The sequence below is a fragment of the Tupaia chinensis genome, unplaced genomic scaffold (genome assembly GCF_000334495.1).
Source record: "Tupaia chinensis unplaced genomic scaffold, TupChi_1.0 Scaffold000228_1, whole genome shotgun sequence".
Classification (NCBI taxonomy): domain Eukaryota; kingdom Metazoa; phylum Chordata; class Mammalia; order Scandentia; family Tupaiidae; genus Tupaia; species Tupaia belangeri.
In genome coordinates, this window is record NW_006159703.1 from 1978966 (window position 1) to 2001076 (window position 22111).

Consider the following 22111-nt stretch of genomic DNA (forward strand, 5'->3'; position numbering starts at 1 on the left):
TTCACCTGAAATACCTAATAGACATCTCAATCTCACATGTCCAAATAAAGATCCTCTGATCTCACACACATTCTAACCAAACCCTGTTCTTCCCATAACTTTCCAAATCTTCACTGTCCAATCCATCAGCAAATCTCATTGGCTCTATCATCAGAATATATTTAGAACCTTATCACCCGCATTACTTCCACTTGGCCCAAGGTCCGATCCTCTTTAAACTGATTACTCAGAACTTTCATTGATCTGCTTTCACCTCTATTCACCTTTCCTCCACCACCAGTCTGTTGTCAACACACCAAAGTGAGCATTCCCAAAGGAAGTAGATCCTTTCATTTATGTGTGCAAAACATTCCAAAGACTCCCAGAGTTAACATCAAAGTTCTTACAGCAACCTAAAAAAACCTTAAATGACCTGCATCCACCAAGGACCACTATCAACCCTCCCCCATACACACATACGCTCCTCCCCCTTGATTGCTGTCCTTCAGTCATAGAACCCTCCTTGCTTTTCACTCACTGTAGCCTCTGCCCAGAAATCTCTTCCCCCAGAATTGCATACTTACTCCATTACCTCGTTTTTGCCACCTTCTTAGCAAAATCCTACTTGATCACACTTTTAAAATTGCAGCCCTATTCCTACCCCACACTCCCTACTCCTTCCCACTCTCTCTTTCCAAAGCACTTACGGGCGCCTAACACTGTATGTTTTTGCATGTACCACACGTGATGCCCACGGGAACAAAAATTTGTATGTTTTCGGTGAGGCACTCAATTTTTCTGTTGAAAAGACAAACCGATGTTACATAGTTCTCTCCATCACAGTTTTAGAAGAACTCCCCACTGAAATAACACATAAGACATTCGAGCATTCTGTAAAGTTAAAGACATCAGCAAGCCAGAAAGGGGATTCTCCACGAAGACTCTGCCTTTGCGTGGGGTGGGCAGGGCCTCCCCTTTACAAGGGATTTTCCCATCTAGACGCCGACTACCACATGGGCAAGTCCTAGAAAACGACCCAGCCTGGTTCCCGGGCCGGCGGCACAGCGGACTCTTTTCCCGCCCAAACTCACCGCCATGGCGCCGCCCAGCCGACTCTGCAAATCCACAACAGTGACCCCAGCGTCCGGTTCAAAGGAATGGTTACAACCTTTCCCCTCCCTCTCAGGGAACCCAGGTCTCCCTCGGTTCCAAAGCACACACTTCAACCCGGCTGAGGCAATCGCCAGACTCACGGCTAACTGCAGCCGGTGCACCTCGTGGCCTGCCGGGATTTGTAGTTCCCAGGCCGCGAGAACCGACCTCCAGGAGGCGCCCGTTAACTACAATTCCCAGAAGGAGACGGGGTACCGGAAGTCTACCTGCTAGGCTCACGCAGGAAGTGGACTCCGGAAATGACGTCACGAGCATGTTGAACTACAAACACCAGGAGGCAGTTCCGGACCCAAGAATGCCACGCGTGTGACCTAAGAGTAGGGTTGGCGTTCGCTGGCCTACAACCTTTTCACCCTGTGGAGTTGGGTGTCTGTCAGGATGCCAGGATGCCAAGTTAATTACTCTTCAGTGATCGAGGTGCTAATTACGGCTTGTCACTATGTACAGATATTTATTACTGTCCATGGCATTCACAGCCCAGCACTTAGACCTTTTATAACCATTTACTAACCATCGTCATGTTTAAGTGAGGGCCTGGGAACCTACTAGTCTCCGTGCTCGGCTCAGTATTTAGAATGCGCGCTGCCGCCATCGCTACGATGTTCCATGCAGTTATCACTAACCATGTGGGAATTTATTAAAATGTAATTAAAATTGGGACCAGCAGATGGCGTGATAGTTACGTTGCTGGACTCCCGAGTCGACTGAAGTTCCAGTCCCGGACCTGCCGTTTCAAATTCCGGCGTGTGTGGGAGGATGTCCAAAACCTCAGGAGGCAAATGGAGGAGAAGAGATTGCTGCGTGGCCATTCCCCTATCCCCCGGTGATAGCTCGCTTGCGCGCGCGGTCGCGCGCGCTCTCTCTCTCTCTCTCTCTCTCTCTCTCTCTCTCTCGTCTTTCCAGCAAATGCACGCACCCTATAGCAAAAATCTCAACCAAAAATAAAATTAAAACAAAATTAATACCTACAGCAAAAAAGGAAAAGAAAAGAAAAACATGATGTTAAATTTAAAAGTAATAGTGTTAGGGGCTGGCAGGTGGCCTGTCATTTGAGACACTAGGTCCCACATGGCCAGTTGTGAGGATTGAGTCTGAACCTGCTACTTAAAAATCATGCAGCAGCCTGTGCCTGTGTGCCCAAGATCCCAGAGGAGAGGAGGAGAGGAGATTACAGCTGGCCATCACCCTGGAGAGTGATTTCTTACTTCCCTTCCTTCCCTTCTCTCTCTCTCTTTCTCTCTCTCTCTCTCTCTCTCTCTCTCTCTCTCTCTCTCTTTGGTGAGAGTACATACCCCACAGCAACACTAAAAACATAATGAATTTTTAAAAAAGTAATGCCTTTGGTTGCACCAGCCACATTTCAAATGCTCAACAGTGCTTGTGGCTAAAAGGTGGCTGGTGGCTGCCATATATGAGGGTGTAGATACAGAATACTGCCGTCATCACAAATGTTCTAGTGAACACCAATGATCTAAAGTTTTTACTTTCTGGTGGTCAGATTAGTTACTCGTGCATTTAATTATTAATCTAGTAAACATTCGGCACCTACAAAGTTCTTTTAAGAGTTAGGTGGGTGGGGCCAGCGGGTTGTGTGGTGGTTGAGGGCATGGACTCCCACATGACTGACCACAGTTCAAGTTCTGGACCTAGTGGCTTGCTCTCTCACTTTCCCTCACGCACTCTGTCTCTCCCACTCTGTTCCTCTCTGGTCAAATTTAAATAATAAATAAATAAATAATTTTAATTAAAATAATTCTTAAAAAAAATGGGGGGGGAGGTGGTCCAGCAGTTGGCGTAATGGCTATGTCACTGGACTCCCATTAGTCAGCCGCAGTTCGCATCCCGGACCCGGGGGCTTGAAACTCACGCCGGGCGCGTGTGCGTGCATGCCCAGAATCCCGAGAGGAGAATGGAGGAGAAGGGATTGCGGCGTGACCATCCCCTCTGGGGGGGGCTTTCTCACTTTTTATATATATATATATATATGTTATCTATATATAATAAGAATATGTTTTTTTCAGTCATTGTTAGGTCTTCAGGAAAGTCATGATGTGTTTTTCTGTTTTTCCATACAAAAATGCGTCGTGACTTTCCTAACAGCCTAGGGGTTTTGAAATACAGATCTAATGATGGCCAGCACAGTGCTTGGACCATGATATGAGCTCAACAGAAATTTGTTGGATGAAAGGAAATTATGAAGAAACCTTAGTCATAGAAAAACCTACTAGTGGCTCTTCTCCTCATGTCTGGACTTACATACATGCAAATACTCTCCATCATTTTCCACACCCTCTTCCTTTAGCTACTAACCATTTAGACATCCCAAGTTAGGGGACATGTCCCCTATTTCCTGATGCACACCTTTCATGACTTCTTGTGGAAAATTTGTTTTGTGAATTTAATTGCCTGTTTATTTTTTTTTTAATTTTTTTAATATACCACAGACTAGTTGATTTGTAACACCAGCATGCCATGAATTCATAGGGAATAGGTTCCAGTAGCTCAGGCTCCTTTCCATTGGTTCTCACAAAGTGTGCTTCTCTGGGTGGAGCAGGCTGGTGCTTTAGTTGAACCCAGGGACCTTTCTCTTTGGCTTCCTTCTTTTCCTGGTCATTTTCCTTCACACGTTTTAGGAAGCTCTCTCTGCTCTTAGAATGCTTAATATGCTCAATACGTATGCACATTAATTCTCTTGGCTCTTGCCCTTAACTTACTTGTTCACAACAATGCTAACAGCATGCTGGGTAACATTGTAGACTCTTCTAGTTTTGCCATGGTAACATTTGTGGGGCATTCCTTTTTGAACAGTACCCATTCCCTTGATGAATACAATATCAACTTGTAGATTCACAAATATGTTGCCAAAGGAACCACTCCATGTTTTCTAAAAAGCCTAGAGAACATATGGGTGCCTCTCCTCTTTCCCTTTGTATTCGTCATTTTGGTTAATTACTGGAGTATGGTGATTCTAGCCAAAAGAAGAATTGTCTGTTTAATTATCACTAGACTGATAGCTCTGTGCCAAACAGAAACTATACCTACCACAATGTCTGGCATGTAGTAGGTACCTTAGAAATATTTATAGAATGAGTGAAAGAATCCTTCTCTTTCATAGCTCTTATAACTATGGTTGTGCCTTCCTGTTCCAATTCTGCACTGACCAGTACTATTTGTCATCTTTAATGTATCACCTTCCAATCCACACTGGTAACTGAAACTATTCATACACCAAACACTTATTAAGCACCTGACATAGAGCTAGAATAGTGTAGGAAACAAGATAGACAGGTCCTTGCCCTCATGGAGCTTACTATCCAAAGGGCATGAGACATTAGAGCAGAAAATAAAATAATTATGTGATTACAAAGTATGAAACCTACGTGTATATCTCTTCCTTCATCCTTTTAGATTTTCCTATGTAAGTGACTAAGATTCCTCCTTTCCAGGATCATTTGGATTCCATTCACTTAACAATTTATTTAGCTTCTACTCTGTACAAGACACTGCCCTAAATGCTGTAGGTATCGCATTTGAATAAGACAGGCATAGTCACCTGCCTACAGTCTAATGGAAGGTGCAGACATTAAACCTGTAGGAGCAGTAAGAGGCTATTAAAGAGTTTTAAGCAAGGAAGGGACATGGTTCTTTTTTTTTTTTTTTTTTTTTTTGTTTTTTTTTTTTTTTAGTTTTTTTCTCTAGGGTGTGTGTATGGTCACTAGGGGAAGAGAGAGAGAGAGAGAGAGAGTGAAAGAGAGAAAGGAAACATGAGAAATCACCTCCCAGAGCTGATGGCCCTGCTACAATCCCTTCTCCTCTGTACTCCTCTCAGGATTTTGGGCACACAGCACAATATCCCCGTGGATTTTCCAAGTTGCCAGGTCTAGGATTTGAACTGCATACCGACCATGTGGGATCCAGCTGCTTAACCACCATGCCACCTGGCTGGCCCTCTACTTGTGTTTTTTTGTTGATCATTCAGAAGAAGGATTGGAAAGGAGCAAAAGTAGAAACAGGAGTCCATTGCAATTGTCCAGATGAAAGGTGATGGTGTCTTGGGCTATAGTGATGACTGTCACAATGAAGAAAAGCAAACAGATTGAAAAAATATTTTGAAAAAAATTATTACAGCTTAGTATATATTTTTTAATTTTGCCAGGGGGCACATATCTTTGTTGGAGAGAGAGAGAAGGTGAGAAAGCACTCTTAAGGGGAGATGGCATGCCACCCTGTTTTCTCCTCCATCTCTCCCTCCTTTCAGGACTTTGAGCACGCATGCTCACATTCCCTGTGTGGTTTTCAAGCCACTGGATCGGGACTCAAACCACACACACAGTCAACCATATGGAGTCCATACCTTAACCTCTATGCCATGTGCTGACCCTGTAAATGTCTTTTTAATTGGGAGTTGTTGGTTATTTGCTAGATCATATGGAGTACCTCTCTAGATAAATGAAATTAGAAAGGTAGCCTAGTGGATAAGTCCTCAGGGTGTGCATCAGACATGGAGTTCATTGTTTATAAGCTGGGTGACCTAAGGCAATTCAACTAACTACTGTAAAATAAGGGTAATTATAATAAGTACCTCAGAGGATTGCTATGAGGATTAAAGAAGAAATATGTGTATAAATTCTTTTTATGTATGTATATATGTCTGACATAAAGTAAGCACTTTTAAATGTCAGCTGTCTTGGGGTCTGACTGACGGTGTGTGGTGGTTAAGGGCACTGCACTCCCACATGCCTGACTACAGTTCAGATCTGGGAGCTTGATTTCTCACTTTCTCTCTTTCTCTATGGTCAAATAAACAAATAAAGTTAAATAAAATAATTATTTAAAAAAAGAAATGTCAGCTATCTTGGGACCAGCAGATGGCAAAATGGTTACATTGCTAAACTCCCATGTAGTTGACCATTGTTTGGGTCCCAGACCCAGCAGCTTAAAACTCGCACTGGACGTGTGTGTGTTTGTCCAAAATACTGAGAAGAAAATGAAGGAGAAGGGATTGCAGTACGCCCCCTATCACCAGCATGATTTCTCTCTGTCTCTGAATCTCTAGTGAGTACACTCGTTCTATAGCAAAAATCTCTCTCAAAAAAAAAAAAAAAAAAAGTCAGTTGCTACCTTTAATATTTTTTTAGGAAAACTGGTCTATAAATGTTTGTCTGAGGACCAGTAGATGGTGTAATGGTTATGTCACTGGACTTCCATGTAGTCAACCGCAGTTCGAGTCGTAGACCAGCAACTTAAACTCACGCCGGGTACATGTGCATGTGTGCCCAAAATCCTGAAAAGAGAATGGAGGGAGAAGGGATTGCAGCCTGGCCATCCCCACTGGAGGGTGATTCTTGCTTTCTGTCTCTTTATTTCTCTCTATCTCTTTAGCAAGCACACATGCCCTATAGCAAAAATATCTCTAAAAGTGTGTGTGTGTGTGTGTGTGTGTGTGTGTATGTGTGTGTGTGTATGTATGTTTGTATTTGGGGCCAGCAGATGGTGTGATGGTTAAGGCACTGAACTCCCACATGACTGACAAAGGTTCAAGTCCTGGACCTGGTGACTCGAAAATCACACCAAGTGCATGTGTGTACATGCTCAAAATCCCAAGAGGAGAATGAAGGAGAAGGGATTGAAGTATGGCCATTCCCCTGAGGGGTCATTTCTCACTTTCCCTCTTTCTGTCTCTGGTGAGTGCATATGCCCTATGGCAAAAACTAACAAAAAATAATAATAATAATATGGAAAAAAAATAATAATAATATGGGAAAATCTTACCTGCATCCCATAATAATATCTCTCCCTCTCTCTCCCCCTCTCTCGCTCTCTTTTTAACAGAAAGAGAGTGCAAAAAGAGAGCGAAAGAAAGTGTAAAAGCACCCCTGGAGGGATTGCCATGCCACAGTCCTTTCTCCACTCTTCTCTGAGTTTTTGGATACACACAAAAACACTTGGGATGTTTTCTAAAACGCTGGGTCAGTGGCTAACTGTGCAGTGGGCTCCAGCTGCCTTAACTACCATGCCACTTGCTAGTCCCCTTGTAATAATCTCTACCCTGGCCTAAATGAGCTAGTTACTACCATAGAATTGTGTGTTATACCTTTCCTGACTGTCAAACCATGACATACTCTCTCTTCAAAACTCCACAATAGAGCTCATTTTCTCCTTGATTTTTTTCCAAACCCATTGGTCACTCTACTCAGTTCAGTAATTTGTCAGGATTTCTAAATTTAGACCCATAAAGATATAATTAGTTCTGGCTTGTCAACGAGTCCCTTCCTGTTTGTTTTTCATGCATATTTACCCAACCTCCTGACTTTTAGATGACGAGGTCCTCTGAGGGAGGGATTGTGAGCACATCTTTTGATACTTCTGTTGCCCAGGCATACAACACTCGATGAATATGGTTGATATTTTCCTTCCTAATCAGACACTTTTTGTCTTTGAATGATTTTTCCTCCTACATTCATGTTTTACCTTTACCTTTATACTTTTTTGAATGATGATTTTTTTTTTTTTAATGATATAAGCAAAGAGTATAAAGAAAAGGAACAATCCTTCCAGGGCTTAACGGATACCGTGGTCAATCCACATACAGCTTCTGACAAAGTTAATGGGTCAGCAGACGAAGGCAAGTGTGTTCAGTGGTTGAATTTGTGGGCTTTGAAGCCAGATGCCTTGGGCTGAGGCTCTGTCCCCAGCTAGCTCTATGACTTTAGGCAACTTCTGCCAACCTTTGAGACCTCTGGGTCCTCGTGTGTAAAATGTGGATAATGGCACGTCTTAGGCTTGCTGTGAGAATACAGTGAGCTACACTAGGTAGTGATTAGCCCAATGACTTGTACATACATAGTAAGTGTCCAAGAAAGACGGGAAGGAAGGAAGGCAAGGGAGGCTACTGGAAACTAGTTTGGTCAGTTAATGGAAACTCTAAATCTGATTGACATGAGCTAGGAACAAGTAATATGTAGGGAGACTACCTTTTTATTTAGACAAAAGTAACCAAATTAGAGAAGGTACTCTCTTCAGGTGCCAACATTTTGCTAAACCCCTCTTGTCTAGATTTCCTCTGAAAAGGTAATATTTAAAATTCTCCAGAATCAGAAATCACTCGCTCATGCTACACTACTACAGCCTCAGAAGCCACAAGCTTCAGCCTGCCATGTCATCAACATTCCACAGATCATTGCAGGCCATGTCATGGTTCATATTGGAAATGTGACATTGAGTCATCAAAAAATTGCTTGTGGCTTCTAAATATTGGGTCATTGGAAGTCATGATGCATCTTTTTCAAAGAATTATTTTATTTATCTTTATTTATTTTTTTAATTTGATGACAGAGTGAGGGAGAGAGAGGAAGAGTGAGAAAGCAAGCTGCCAGGTCCAAGACTTGAACCATAGTCAACCATGTAAGAGTCCAACACCCTTAACCACCATGCAACCTGCTGGCCCCAGTCATGATGCATTTTTGCATAGAAAAACAGAAAAATACTTCATTACTTTTCCAATGACCCAATAGCATGCCTACCCAAAAAGCCACCATCATTACCTTCACCGTTACAGAGCAGTCCAAAGTTGTTTTAAGAAAAAGAGGAAGGGAGGGAAGAAGGGAGGGAGACAAGACAAAGGAAAAACAAAAAACAAAAAACAAGGAGGGTCCAGCAGGTGGCATGGTGGTTAAGAGTACTGGACTCCATATGGCCAACCACGGTTCAAGTTCTGGATCTGGCAGCTTGCTTTCTATTTTTTTTTTTTTTTTTTGAGAGGTTTTTGCTATAGGGCACATGCACTCTCCAGAAAGACAGAGACAGAGAGACAGAAAGCGAGAAATCACCCCCCCAGGGGGATGGCCACGCCACAATCCCTTCTCTTCCATTCTCTCTCGGGATCTTGGGCATGCATGCACACAAACCCGGCGTGAGTTTAAGCCACCGGGTCCAGGACTTGAACCGCAGTCGGCTACATGGGAGTCCAGCGACATAGCCATTACATTAACTGCTGGTCTCTGGCAGTTTGCTTTCTCACCTTTCTCTCTCTCTCTCTGTCCCTCTTTGGTCAAACTAAAAATAAATAAAGTTAAATAAAATATTTTTTTTTTTTTAAAAAAAGGAAACATGGACAGATTACCAATTACATATTTTTCGGAGAGGTTTTTGCTATAGGGCGTATGTGTTCGCCAGAAAGACAGAGAGAGACAGAGAGATAGAAGGTGAGAAATCACCCCCCGGGGAGAATGGCCACACTGCGATCTTTTCTCCTCCATTCTCCTCTCAGGATCTTGGGTACACACGCACATGCACCCAGCATGAGTTTAAGCCACTGGGTCTAGGACTTGAACTGTGGTCGGCTACATAGGAGTCCAGAGACATAGCCATTACGCCAGCTGCTGGTCCCCCAATTGCCTATTATTGAGCTTCCCATATCTGTAACTTTTTAAAAAATTATTTTCCCTTTTTAAAAAGTTATTTATTTATTTATTTTTATTACTGATATTTTATTATTGTTATTTTATTTTCATTATTTTATTATTTTTATTTTATTATTTTATTAATTTATTGTTATTATTCTTTTATTATTTATTATTTATTATTTATTATTATTGTTTATTATTATTTATTTTAACACTGATATAGCAGAGAGAGACACAGAGAAAGAAACGGGATGTGAGAAAGCAAGCTGCCAGGTCTGGAACTCAGACCATGGTCATTCATGTGAGAGCCCAGCACCTTAACCACCATGCTGCCTGCCAGCTCCAGAGATAGGACTCTTAAAGATTGCAAAGGTACAAAATATATTTAAAAGGAAGTCACTGACTGGGGCTGGCAGGTGAAGTCATTGAGGCACTGGACTCCGACAAGGCCAACCATAGTTAGAATCCCAGACCCAATGGCTTGCTTTCTTACTTTCCCTTTCTTGCTCTCTCTGGTCAAGTTAATAATGATGATAAATAAAATGAAATAAACTCCTTTTTAAAGAAAATGTCCTGGGGGTGCTGGCTGGTGGCATGGTGGTTAAGGGCGCTAGACTCCCACTTGGCCAACCGTAATTCAAATCCCAGACCTGGCAGCTTTATTTCTTGCTTTCCCTATCTCTCTTTCTCTCCTTTCTTCCATCTCTCTCTATATATATCTCTATCTCTCTCCTACCCCCTGTTCCTCTCTGGTCAAATTAAAATAAATAAATAAGTACAGTTAAATAAAAATAATTATTTAAAAAAAAAAAAGAAAAGAAAAGAGAAAATGTCCTGGGACCAGCAGATGGAATAATTGTTTTGTCACTGGACTCCCATGTAGTAGACAAAAAACAAACAAAAAACACACCCTATAGCAAAAATCTCTCAAAAAAAAAAAAAAAAGAAAGAGTACTATCTCTATTGTGTCAGTGGGATTAAATAACATAACTTGGGGAGGAAACTGTGGTAATTTTCCCCCCAATATCTCATTAACCAAAAGTTTACTATCTTTTTCTAGATTCTATTCTATGATAAATAGTCTGACAGCATGAGTTCTGGGGTCCAATTGACTGACTGTGAATCATGCATTTCTCCCCATCCCTATCTTCCTCTGTGGCCTTCGGCAAATTATTTGACTTGTCTGGGCCTATAACACAGTGATAACAATAGTACTTATCTAGTAATACTGTTGTGTTGTTGATATTAGACTATTTATTGAATATTTACTGAGCATCTGTTATATACTGGATTTTTTTTTCTTGGTGCTACAGATATAACTGAACAAGGAAGACAAAAAAATTCTTTAACTCATAAAAATTTATATTCTAGAAGGAATGGAGTAGAGAGCACAAATAAATGAAAAAGGCCATCTCAGACACTAAAAAAGCCTATGAAGAAGGGGCCAGAAGGTGGCTTGATGGTTAAGGCGCCAACACTCCCACATAGCCAACCAAGGTTCAAGTCCAGGTGCTGGAGGCTTCCTTTATCACTTTCCCTCTCTCTCTGTATCTCCCTCTGGTCAAATTAAAATAAATGAATGAATAAATAAAATTATTTTTTTTAAAAAAAAGCCTATAAAGGAAATAAAACAGGAGGCCAGCAGGTGGTATAGTGGTTAAGGCTCTGGATTTCCACATGGCCAACCTTGGCTTGAGACCTGTACTTAGCAGCTTAAAAATCACACCAGGCACGTGTGTGTATGCCCAAAATCCCAGGAAGAAAATGGAGAAGGGATTGCAGCATGGCCGTTACCCCCTGCGGGATGATATCTCTCTTTCTCTCTCACTGTCTCTGGCTCTCTCTTGTCTAGCAAACACATGCGCCCAATGGCAAAAGCCTTTTTTTGGGGAAAAAAAAAAGAGTTCTGAGTTGAAGGACCAACAAATACAAGGCTCTGAGGTGCAAAGAAGTTTGAAATATTTGAGAATCAAATATGCTCTCACCTCCCAAGCCTATTCTCAAATGTATAGCACCCTCTTTTCTTTTTTAAAATTGCCTAAGAACTGTTTCTTTATTATTTATTTTTATTAAGAATTATTTTATTTAACTTTATTGATTTATTTTAATTTGACCAGAAAGAGACAGAGAGAGATTGGGAAAGCAAGAAATCAAGCCTCTAGGTCCGAGACTCAACCTGGTAGGCTATGTGGGAGTCCAGCACCTTTAAGCACCATGCCACCTGCCATCCCCTTGTTTTATTTTTTTAGAGAGAGATTTTTGTTATAGGGCACATGTACTTGCTAGACAGACAGAGACAGAAAGTGAGAAATCACCCCTAAGGGGGATGGCCACACTGTCATCCTTTCTCCTTCATTCTTCTCTTGGGATTTTGGGCACACATGCACATGCTCCTGGCACGAGTTTTAAACCACCAAGTCTGGGAATCGAACCACAGTTGACCACATGGGAGTCCAGTGATGTCACCATTACACCATCTGCTGGTCCCAACTTCTTAATTCAGTGAATACATGGAAGCAATCAGTAACAAAAACTCTCATGTGTTCCTTTTATCACACCTCCATCCACTAAAACGTGTGTTTTTTTCCACTTACAATGAAGAATAAGAGCTCCTGTTAGGAACTACTGTCCATTTGTACACTAGATCTCATTGTCTTTTGCATACTAAAAAATTTTATTCCCACAGTTGTTCATCTCACCTACTGAACTGTCAGATTTTCTCTAGCCAAATGATACCCATCTGCATTCACACATGTCTTCTGACCTAATAGTGTCAGTAAGCTAACAAGCCAGCAAAATCCATACAGAACGTAGTGGAAACAAACCCCGTCCTCCTCTCTATCCCACCACGCTTTCCAATACCTTCAGTATTGTACTCCTTACAGTAAGACTCTACAAGAGAGCTGTCATACTTTCTCTACCTCCCCCGTTCTCTTCTCTCTCTTTCCAATCAAGTCTTCACTCCTTCACTCCAGAGTTGTCCAGGTCATCACTGATCTGCATATTGCCTAATCCAGTGGTCAGTTCTCTGTCCTCATCTTACTTGACCTATGAATTACAGTTGACATATTTGAAAACTCCGTCTTTCTCAAGACACATTTCTTTTTGTTACTGTCATTAAAGAATTATTTTATTTATTTTATTTTGTCATTATTTTTAAAATAATTATTTTATTTAACTTTATTTATCCATTTTTTTATTTCAATTTGACCAGAGAGGGACAGAACGAGAGAGAGAGAGAAAGTCATCAGGCCCAGGACCTGAACCGCGGTTGGTCATGTGGCAATCCAGTGCCTTTAACCACCACCGGCCACCTGCCGGCCCCCTGCCGGCCCCCATCATTATTATTGTTTAATTTGACCACAGAGAGACAGATAGAAAGGGAAAGTGAGAAAGCAACCCACCAGGTTTGGGACTTAAACCACTGTCAGCCAAGTAGGAGTTCAAGACCTTAACCAAAATGCCACCTGCCAACCCCTCAAGACATGGTTCTTCTCTTGGGTTCTCCTCCTGCCTCCCTGACCATGTATTCTTAATTTACTGAATATTCCTTACCTTTTCTCTAAAATTCCTACTGACTTCTTTCTAGACATACTTACTTCCTAGGTGATCATATCCAGGCCTACGGCTTTAAGCACAATTCATTTATTGATGAATCTCATTTTTTTTTTTAATTTGCCAGAGGTCCCTACACTCTCCAGAGATGGAGAGAGAAAGAGAAAAGTGAGAAAGATCCTGGATGGAGGATTGTCACACTGCAATGCCTTCTCTTCCATTTCTTCTTTCATCATTTTGGGTCAGAATTTTGGGCACAGACACATGCACCAGACATGATTTTCAAGTCACTGGTCAGCCACCTTAATCACTAGCCACTGGCTGACCCAATAAATTTCTCTTTAAAAAAAAAAAAGCTATAGAGTGTGTGCATACACATTCACATTCACTGGAGAGCACCTCCTGGGGCGCTGACCATGTCAAAATCCCTTCTTGGAATTTTGGGCATGTGTGTGTGTGCACACGCATGCATACACACGCACACACACCTGGTTTGTTTTTCAGACTGCCAGGTTGTGTGACTTGAACCTCAGAGTCAGCCATGCTTTTGCCTTACCACCACGTAGATGTCTGACCCGGCCCAGTGACTGACATGACTGTCAGTTTTAACCGTAGCTCCTACCTATCTTATGAACTGAAGGCTCACAGATCCAACTGTTTGCCTGACATCTCCACTTAGATTTTCATAATAATTATCTATCACTGCCTAACAAATTACCTCAAAACCTAGAGGCTTACGACAACAATGACTATTACCTCTCAGAGTTTCCATGGGTCAGGAGTCTGGGAGCAGCTTGACTGGGTGACGCTGGCTTACCTAAAGCTTTAACTAGGTCTGGAGGGTCTGCTTCCAGCAAGGCTCACTCACAAGGTTGGAAAGTGAGTCTTGGCTGTTGGTGAGAGATCTCAGTTCCTCTCAATGTGGGCCTCTCTATGGGGTTGCTCAAGTGTCTGCAACAAGCTTACTGGCTTTCCCAGAATAACAGATCTAAGATAGAAGTTACAATGATTTTTTTTAAAGAATTGTTTAATATTTTTCTTTATTCATTCATTCATTTTAATTTGACCAGAGAGAAAGAAAGGGGGAAAGTGAGAAAGCAAGCCACCAGGTCCAGGACTTGAACCATGGTCAGCCTGTGGGAGTCCAGCGCCCTTAACCACCATGCCACTGGCTGGCCCCAGGTTACAATGATTTTTATGACATAGACTCATAAGTCACTGACTGTCACGTCTGGAGTATTTTGTTGACCGCACAGACCAGCCTTAATCCAACGTAGGAAGAAAGTACACATAGGTTTGAATACTAGGAGATAAGAATCACTGGGTGCAGACTGGCTACCACAGTGTCTAGGAGGCATTTCATACTCATCATGACCCTGACTGCATTCTGGATCTACTATTCTCTATACCTGCTCCTTCCTCATTTTCCCCAGCTCTGGCCAGTTGTTTAGGCCAAACACTTTGGTGTCATCTTTGACTTCTCTTTGTTTCTCATACTCACAATTACTCTTTCATCAAGACTTGCTGACTTTACCTTCAAAATATATCCAGGCTCCTCTCTCGCGGCCTCACTTCCGAGATGACGAAGAAAAGAAGTAACAACAGCCATGCCAAAAAGGGCCGTGGCCATGTGCAGCCTATTCCCTGCACAAACTGTGCCCGATGCATGCCCAAGGACAAGGCTATTAAGAAGTTCGTCATCCGAAACATAGTAGAGGCTGCAGCCATCAGGGACATTTCCGAAGCAAGTGTCTTTGATGCCTATGTGCTCCCCAAGCTGTATGTGAAGCTACATTACTGTGTGAGTTGCACCATTCACAGCAATGTAGTCAGGAACGGATCTCGGGAAGCTCTCAAGGATGGAACACCCCCACCCCGATTTAGACCTGCGAATGCTGCCCCTTGCCCTCCACCAAAGCCCATGTAAGGAGCCGAGTCTTTAAGGACTGAAGAACTGTCTGTCCTCTGGGGGAAAAAATAAAATGCCGATTATACATTTAAAAAAAAAAAAATATATATATATCCAGAATTCAGCTTCTCACCATGACCCTAGTCCAAACCACTATCATACCTTTTGGGGATTATTGTCCTAGCCTCCTAACTGGTTTTCCTCCCTCTGTTTTTTCCCCCTCTGGTCTGATGACCATAAAGCAGCCACAGTGATCCCATTAAAGATGAGAAAAAATAAAAAAAGAAAGTAAAGGAGGTCAGATCATTTTATTCCTCTACTTAGAACCTTTAGTTCTAAGTAGCATTGAGGGGAAGTTGGTCAACTTACCTTACCTGTTAGTCAACTTGCCCTGACCAATAAAGTCCTTCATGATTTGGCTTCTTACTACCTCTTTCACCTCATCTACCACCACTTTCCTCTGGCTCACTCTGCTCCAGCTCTATTGCTTCCTCTCTATCCTCAAATATGCCACAGAAGCTCCTATTCTAGGGTCTTCGCACTTCCCTGGGAAACTCTTCTCCCAGATATCCACATGGCTAATACTCTTTGCCATTGCTCAAAGAGTCTTTTACCTTATCTATCATTCTCTATCCATACCTCACTTTGCCTTGTTTTTCTTTATAGGATATATTCCACCTGATGTATTTTTGTAATTGCCAGAGGGCATGTGTGCTTACCAGAGAAAGAAAAAAAAAAGAGAGAGAGAGAGAGAAAGCATCTCCCAGTGAGACATGGTTATGCCACCATCTCTTCTCTTCCATTTCTCCATCCTTTTGGGATTTGGGATATGCATACACTTTGCATTTGGTGTGATTTTCAAGTCATCAGGTCTGGTATTTGAACCACAGTTGGCCATGTGGGATAGTCTCTTTGAAGCACTAGGCTATAGGGCCAGCCCACCAACTGATACATTATATAGTTATTTGTCATCGTTCTTCTCCTGTTAAGATAGATCTCCAAGAGAATGCATAGCTTTTTCATTGCTGTATCCCCAGGGCCTATAAACAGCTTTCTATGACAGGTTTTCAATCAATATTTCTTAAAATAGAGGAATGCTGAAAACAAGAACAAAAGAGGCTAATCCATGGAAAGTTGCATGGCAGTGTGCCTGGTACACAGGAATATTAGTTATTCTTTTTTGATATGTCTAAATTCCAAAGAGTTTATTCAATCCAAAGAGGAGGGAGCAATTCTCTCCTAACCTGGAGTCTGGTTAGGCCATTATTGTTGCTACTTTATGTTCCAAAACAAAAAGAAGTACTGAAGTGGAGATTTGTACAGTTCTCCATGATGCTTTTCTAATCTTCAAAAATGTCAGACATGGGTTCCTACAAAGATCCAGTGGGAACCTGTGTAGACCTTGGAGAATGAGCAAGGATTATTTCCAGTAACCACATACCCAGAATGCCACTTTGAACCTTTTCTTCCTGATAACATGGTTCTCAATGTGTGAAACAATTTATCTTTTTAATCAAGAAACTTGTAGAGTTCTACTCAGTCATAAGAAATAATGCAGAGAGAACCCTTGCACATTTTTCCCAGTTGCATTCAATGATAACATTTTGCAAAACTATACTATAATAGCCAAAATATTAACATTGATATAAGTTTTACTTATATTCTTGTGTGTGTGTGTGTGTGTGTGTGTGTGTGTGTGTGTGTGTGTGCAGTACTTATAAGAGGTCCTTAAAAAGTTCATGGAGGGCAAGCAGGTGGCATGGTGGTTGAGGGGCTGGATACCACATGGTCAACTGTGCAATTCGAGTACTGGACCTGGTGGCTTGAAAAGCACACCAAGCACACATGTGTGCATGCTCAAAATCCCAAGAGGATAATGGAAGATGGTGGTGTGGCCATCCCCTCTCAAGTGGGTGATTTCTCACTTTCTATCTCTGGAGAGATCCAGCAAACATATGTACCCTATGACAAAACTAAAAAAAAAAAAAAAAGAGTTAAGAAAAATACATATTATGAAAAACTATGCATGGATTTCAAAATTTTTTGCACCAAAATAAGCTTATTTGGGGGGGGGGAGAGGTTTTTGCTATAGGGCGCGTGTGCTCTCCATAAAGATAGAGAGACAGAGAGACAGAAAGCGAGAAATCACCTCCCAGGGGGATGGCCATACTGCAATCTCTCCTCCTCCATTCTTCTCTTGGGATCTTGGGCATGCACACACACATGCCCGGCGTGAGTTTAAGCCACCAGGTTCAGAACTGAAATCATGATCGACTACGTGGGAGTTCAGTGACATAGCCATTATGCCAACTGCTGAGCATTTTGAAGTCCCCTCATATAAGTTTAGTTCTGTACAATATTATCAGTCCATATTGCCTGTATCCATCATCATAGTCAAGTTAGAGAATAGATCCAACAGCACAAGGATCTTTCATGTTGTCCTCTTCTAATCACACTCACCTTTCCTCTGTCCAGTGAGAGGTGTCAGTTTCTCTCTACGAGGGTCTCTCCATAGACTGCTTGAGTACCTTACCATATGATGAGTTGCTTTCCACTAGAATAAGAGATCTAAGGCAGAAGCCCTTTGCTTTTGATGTCCTAGACTCAGAAGTCACCCACCATCTCTGCCCTGTACTCCTAAAAGTATGTCGTTTTGAAAGTATTACCTATGAGGTCAGCAGGTGGAGTGGTGGTTGGGGTGCTGGACTCCTATATGGCCAACTGTGGTTCAAGTCCCAAACTGGGACTTGCTTTCTCACTTCTCTCTCTCTTTCTGTGTCTCTGGTGAGTGCAAGTGCCCTGTAACAAATTTAAAAAGAAAAAGATAAATAAAATGAGTAATTCATTTTTAAATTTAAATTTTATTTATTCATTCTTTTTTTAGAATTTTATTTATTTATTTGTATTTGCCGAGAGAGAGAGAGAGAGAGAGAAAGTGAGAAAGCAAGCCACTAGGTCTGGGACTCGAATCATGGTCAATGAAGGAGTGTCCAGCACCTTAACCATCATGCCACCTGCTGGCCCCAAATGAATAATTCTTTAAAAAAAAAAAGTGTCATCTAAATGGAGCCATAAAGTATATAACCTTTGGGGTTTGGCTTTTGGGGCTCAGAATTCTTTGAATATGCTTGTATCAATAGCTTGTTCCTATATATTGCTCAGTAGTATTCCATGGTATGAATGTATCACAGTTCATTTAACTATTCAACTGTTTTTTTAAAAAGATTTATTTATTTATTTATAAATACTATTTTTTTTTTAATTTTGACCAGACAGAGAGAGAAAGAAAGGGAAAATGAGAAAGCAAGCTACCAGATCCAGGACTCGAACCGCGATCTGCCATATGGGAATACAACACCCTTAACTACCATGCCATCTGCTGGCCCCTAACTAGTCAATTATTAAAGGGTATCTGGGCCATTCCAAGGTTTTGGATATTACAAATAAAGCTGCTGTACACGTGTGTACAGGTTTTTGTGTGTGAACATAAGTTGTCATCTTTTCTGGGATAAATGCCCAGGCATGGAATTGCAAGGTTATACGGTAGTTGCAGGTTCAGTTGTTTAAGAAATTGTTCAACTGTTCTTTAGGATGGCTGTACCTTTTTACATTATCACCTGCATGGTATTGATGATCTAGTTCCTCTGCATCCTTACCAGCATTTAGTATTGTCACTTTTTTTTTTCAGAATTATTTTATTTAACTTTATTTATTTATTTACTTATTATAATTTGACCAGAGACAGGGGGGAGGGGGGAGAGAAAGCCTCAAACTGTGATCGGCCATGTGGGAATCCAGTGCTCTTAACCATCATGCCACCTGCCAGCCCCCCAGTATTGTCACTTTTGAAAAATTATTATTGTGGGGAGGCCAGCAGGTGATGTGGTAGTTAAGGGCGCTGGACTCCCACATGACCAGCTGCAGTTTGAGTCCTGGACCTGGCGGCCCGCTTTTTCACTTTCTCTCTCTCTCTCCCTCTCTGGTCAAATGAAATAAATAAATAAGTAATAAAATAATCCTTTAGAAAACTACTATTGTGAGGCCTAGTGGTTAAGGTGCTGGACTTTCACTTGGCTGACCATGGTTCGAATCACAGCAGCTTGAAACTCACACCAGGCACATGTCTGTGTGTGCCCAAAATCCCAGGAGGAGAATAGAGGAGAAAGGATTGTGGTGTGGTCATCCCCCCTGCAGGATGATTTTGCATTTTTCCTCTTTGTTTGTTTCTCTGTCTCTTTTTCTGGCAAGCTCATGCATTCTATGGCAAAAACCTAAAAATAAATAAGTATTAGCTATTCTTTTTAAAGATAATTATGTATTTTATTTATTATTATTATTTAATTTGCTACAGGACATGTGTGCTCACCAGAGAGTGAGCAAAAGTGAGAAAGCAAGCCGACTGGTCCAGGTTGTGAACCACGGTCAACCACGTGGGAGTCTAGCACTTTAACCACCATGCCACCTGTTGGCCCCTTATTAACTAGTCTTGTGAATATGTAGTGCAAAGCAACATCCAAAAGAAAAAAATTCCTTAAACAGTTTTCCAAGAAGAACAACCCACATTTCCAGAATGAAGAAAGACTATTCAAGCTGACTCACCATTTGTCTGGTAACTCACCTTGCTTTTACATGACCTTCATGGGATTTTTTTGGAGGGTAGGGAGTAGTTTTTGACATAGGACTTGTGTGTTCACTGGAGAGAAACAAAGGGAGAGAGAGGGAGAGTGAGAAATCATCCCCTGGGGGTCAACCAAGCTACAATTCCTTCTCCTCAATGGATTTTGGTCATGTATGCATAGGCACCAGGTGTGTTCTTTAAGCTGCTGGGTCCAGGATGGAACCATGTGGTCAGCCATGTGACTTCTAGCTGCCTTAATCACTACACTACCGTCTGGCCCACCTTCAAAAATTTTTATTAAAATGCTTTTTTTGAGCCTGATGGGCTTCTCCATGCAACCTAGACTCCAGAGAGACAGGTTTTTTTTTTTTAATATTTATTTATTTAATTCCATTTGTTATTATTATTATTTTGTAGAAGTTTTTGCTATCAGGTATGTGCGCTCGCCAGAAAGATAGACACAGAGAGACAGAAAGGGAGAAATCACCCCCCAAGGGGGAATGCCCCACTACAATCCCTTCTCCTCCATTCTCCTCTTGGGATCTTGGGCATGCACACTCACATGCCTGTCATGAGTTTAAGCCACTGGATCCGGGACTCAAACTGTGGTCGATTGCTGGTCTTGTTATTATTATTATTATTAAATTTGGTGAGACAGAGACAGAGAGAGAGAGAGAAAAGAAAAGCAAGAGAGCAAGCTGCTGAGTCTGGGACTTGAACCATGGTCAGCCATGTGGGAATCCAGCACCTTTAACCACCATGCCACCTGCTACCCCCCAGATTTTTAAACAATTATTTAATTTTATTCATTATTATAGTTATTATTTTAATTATTTTATTTATTGGGGCTGACAGGTGGTGTGGTGGTTAAGTGTGCTGGATTCCCACCTGGCTGACTGCAGATTGAGTCCCAGACCTAGTGTCTTGCTTCCTCTGCTTCCTCACTTTCACTCTCACTCTCACTCTCACTCTCGCTCTCGCTCTCGCTCTCGCTCTCGTTTCCCTCTCTGGTCAAATGAAATAAATATACAAATAAGATAAAATAATTCTTTTTCCAAAGAATGTTTTTATTTAACTTTATTTATTTGTATATTTATTTATTTATTTTCATTCGACCAGAGAGGGACGGAGAGAGAGAAAGTGAGAAAACAAGCCTCCAGATTTGGGACTTAAACTGGGGTCGATCATGTGGGAGCCCAGCATCCTTAACCACCACACCACCTGCTGGTCCCTATTATTATTATTTTTAAATTGTGCTATAGGGCATGTGCACTTGCCAGAGAGAGAGAGAGAAAGAGGGAAAGTGAGAAAGCAAGCCAACAGTTCTAGGACTCAAACTACAGTTGATCACATAGGAGTCCAGCACCTTAACCACCATGCCACCTACTGGCCCCAAGAAACTGATATTTTAATGAGTATGCTGTTTAGTTAACAATCATCTACAAATATAGACAAGAAAGGACAGGTTGGCAAGCATGAGCTTCTTAGTTTGACTCTGCTGAAGCTTATTTAACTGCATGTAAGGAAAATAGGTTGTGAATGTTAATTTCACAGGAAAAAAAATTTAAAAGAACTCTCAACCTCTCTGATGTGGTACATTTGGGTCAGTTTTTAGCCACAGGGTGGAGAAAATGGACAATAACAAAATAAGTAAATTTGCTGGCATGATCCACTCTGAACTTGGAAGGCCTATCTATCTCTGTCAACACTTGTGTGAAATTGCAGCATTGACAGTTCTTCCTGGTCGGGGGCCCAGTTACCATTAAGAAAGGGAACTTAGTATGAATGAGAATGGTTTATGAATGAAGATGGTTTAAGTTGTTATTCTTAGTCATCCTCTCATTTTAACGTCCTTTATTAATAAATCTTTTCTCAGATAAGTTGCCGTCTTTTTCTCTCTCCTTATAAAAATAAGACTGAGGATTCTTTTTTTGAACAAAATTATTTATTTAATTTTATTTATTCATTCATTTACTTTTTAAATTTATTTTTATTTTTGGGGGGAGGAGAGGTTTTTGCTATAGGGCGCGTACGCTCACCAGAAAGACAGAAAGAGACAGAGAGACAGAAAGTGAGAAATCACCCCCTGGGGGTATGGCCATGCCGCAATCCCTTTTCCTTGTTTCTCTTCTCGGGATCTTGGGCACGCACGCACACGTGCCCTGCATGAATTTTAAGCCACCAGATCCGGGACTTGAACCACGGTCGACTACATGGGAGTCCAGCGACATAGCCATTAAGCTAACTGCTGATGCCTTCATTTATTTTTATTTTGATGAGAGAGACACAAAGAGTCAAAGAGGGAAAATGAGAAAGCAAGCCACCAGGTCTGAGACTTGAACCATGGTCAGCCATGTGGGAGTGTCCAGCCCCTTAACCACCACATCACCTGCTGGTCTCAAGGCTAAGAGGATTCTAGGTCAATTTTTGTTAAGTTTCTACCTTAACATCCATCTTTTTTTTTTTTTTTTT

The 22111-nt window shown here is 41.6% G+C and overlaps 2 protein-coding genes across 3 annotated transcripts in view; one reads left to right on the forward strand and one right to left on the reverse strand.

Moving 5' to 3' along the window:
• The window catches only part of LARS1 (leucyl-tRNA synthetase 1), a 71013-nt gene extending 69745 nt beyond the window's left edge, over positions 1–1268 (reverse strand). The window contains exon 1 of one of the 2 annotated variants that reach the window (XM_027771666.1): positions 1071–1268. In XM_027771666.1, coding sequence (XP_027627467.1) covers positions 1071–1076 — 6 coding nt within the window. In that variant the 5' untranslated portion in view covers positions 1077–1268. The remainder of the gene's footprint in view (positions 1–1070) is intronic. The other variant, XM_006148038.3, reaches the window with a different exon arrangement.
• A 13423-nt stretch (positions 1269–14691) lies between these two features.
• Positions 14692–15067, forward strand: LOC106734825 (40S ribosomal protein S26-like). The gene has a single exon (XM_014587658.2). It carries the CDS (start codon positions 14692–14694, stop codon positions 15037–15039), a length of 348 nt encoding a protein of 115 aa, XP_014443144.1. The 3' UTR covers positions 15040–15067.
• The last annotated feature ends 7044 nt before the right edge of the window (positions 15068–22111 follow it).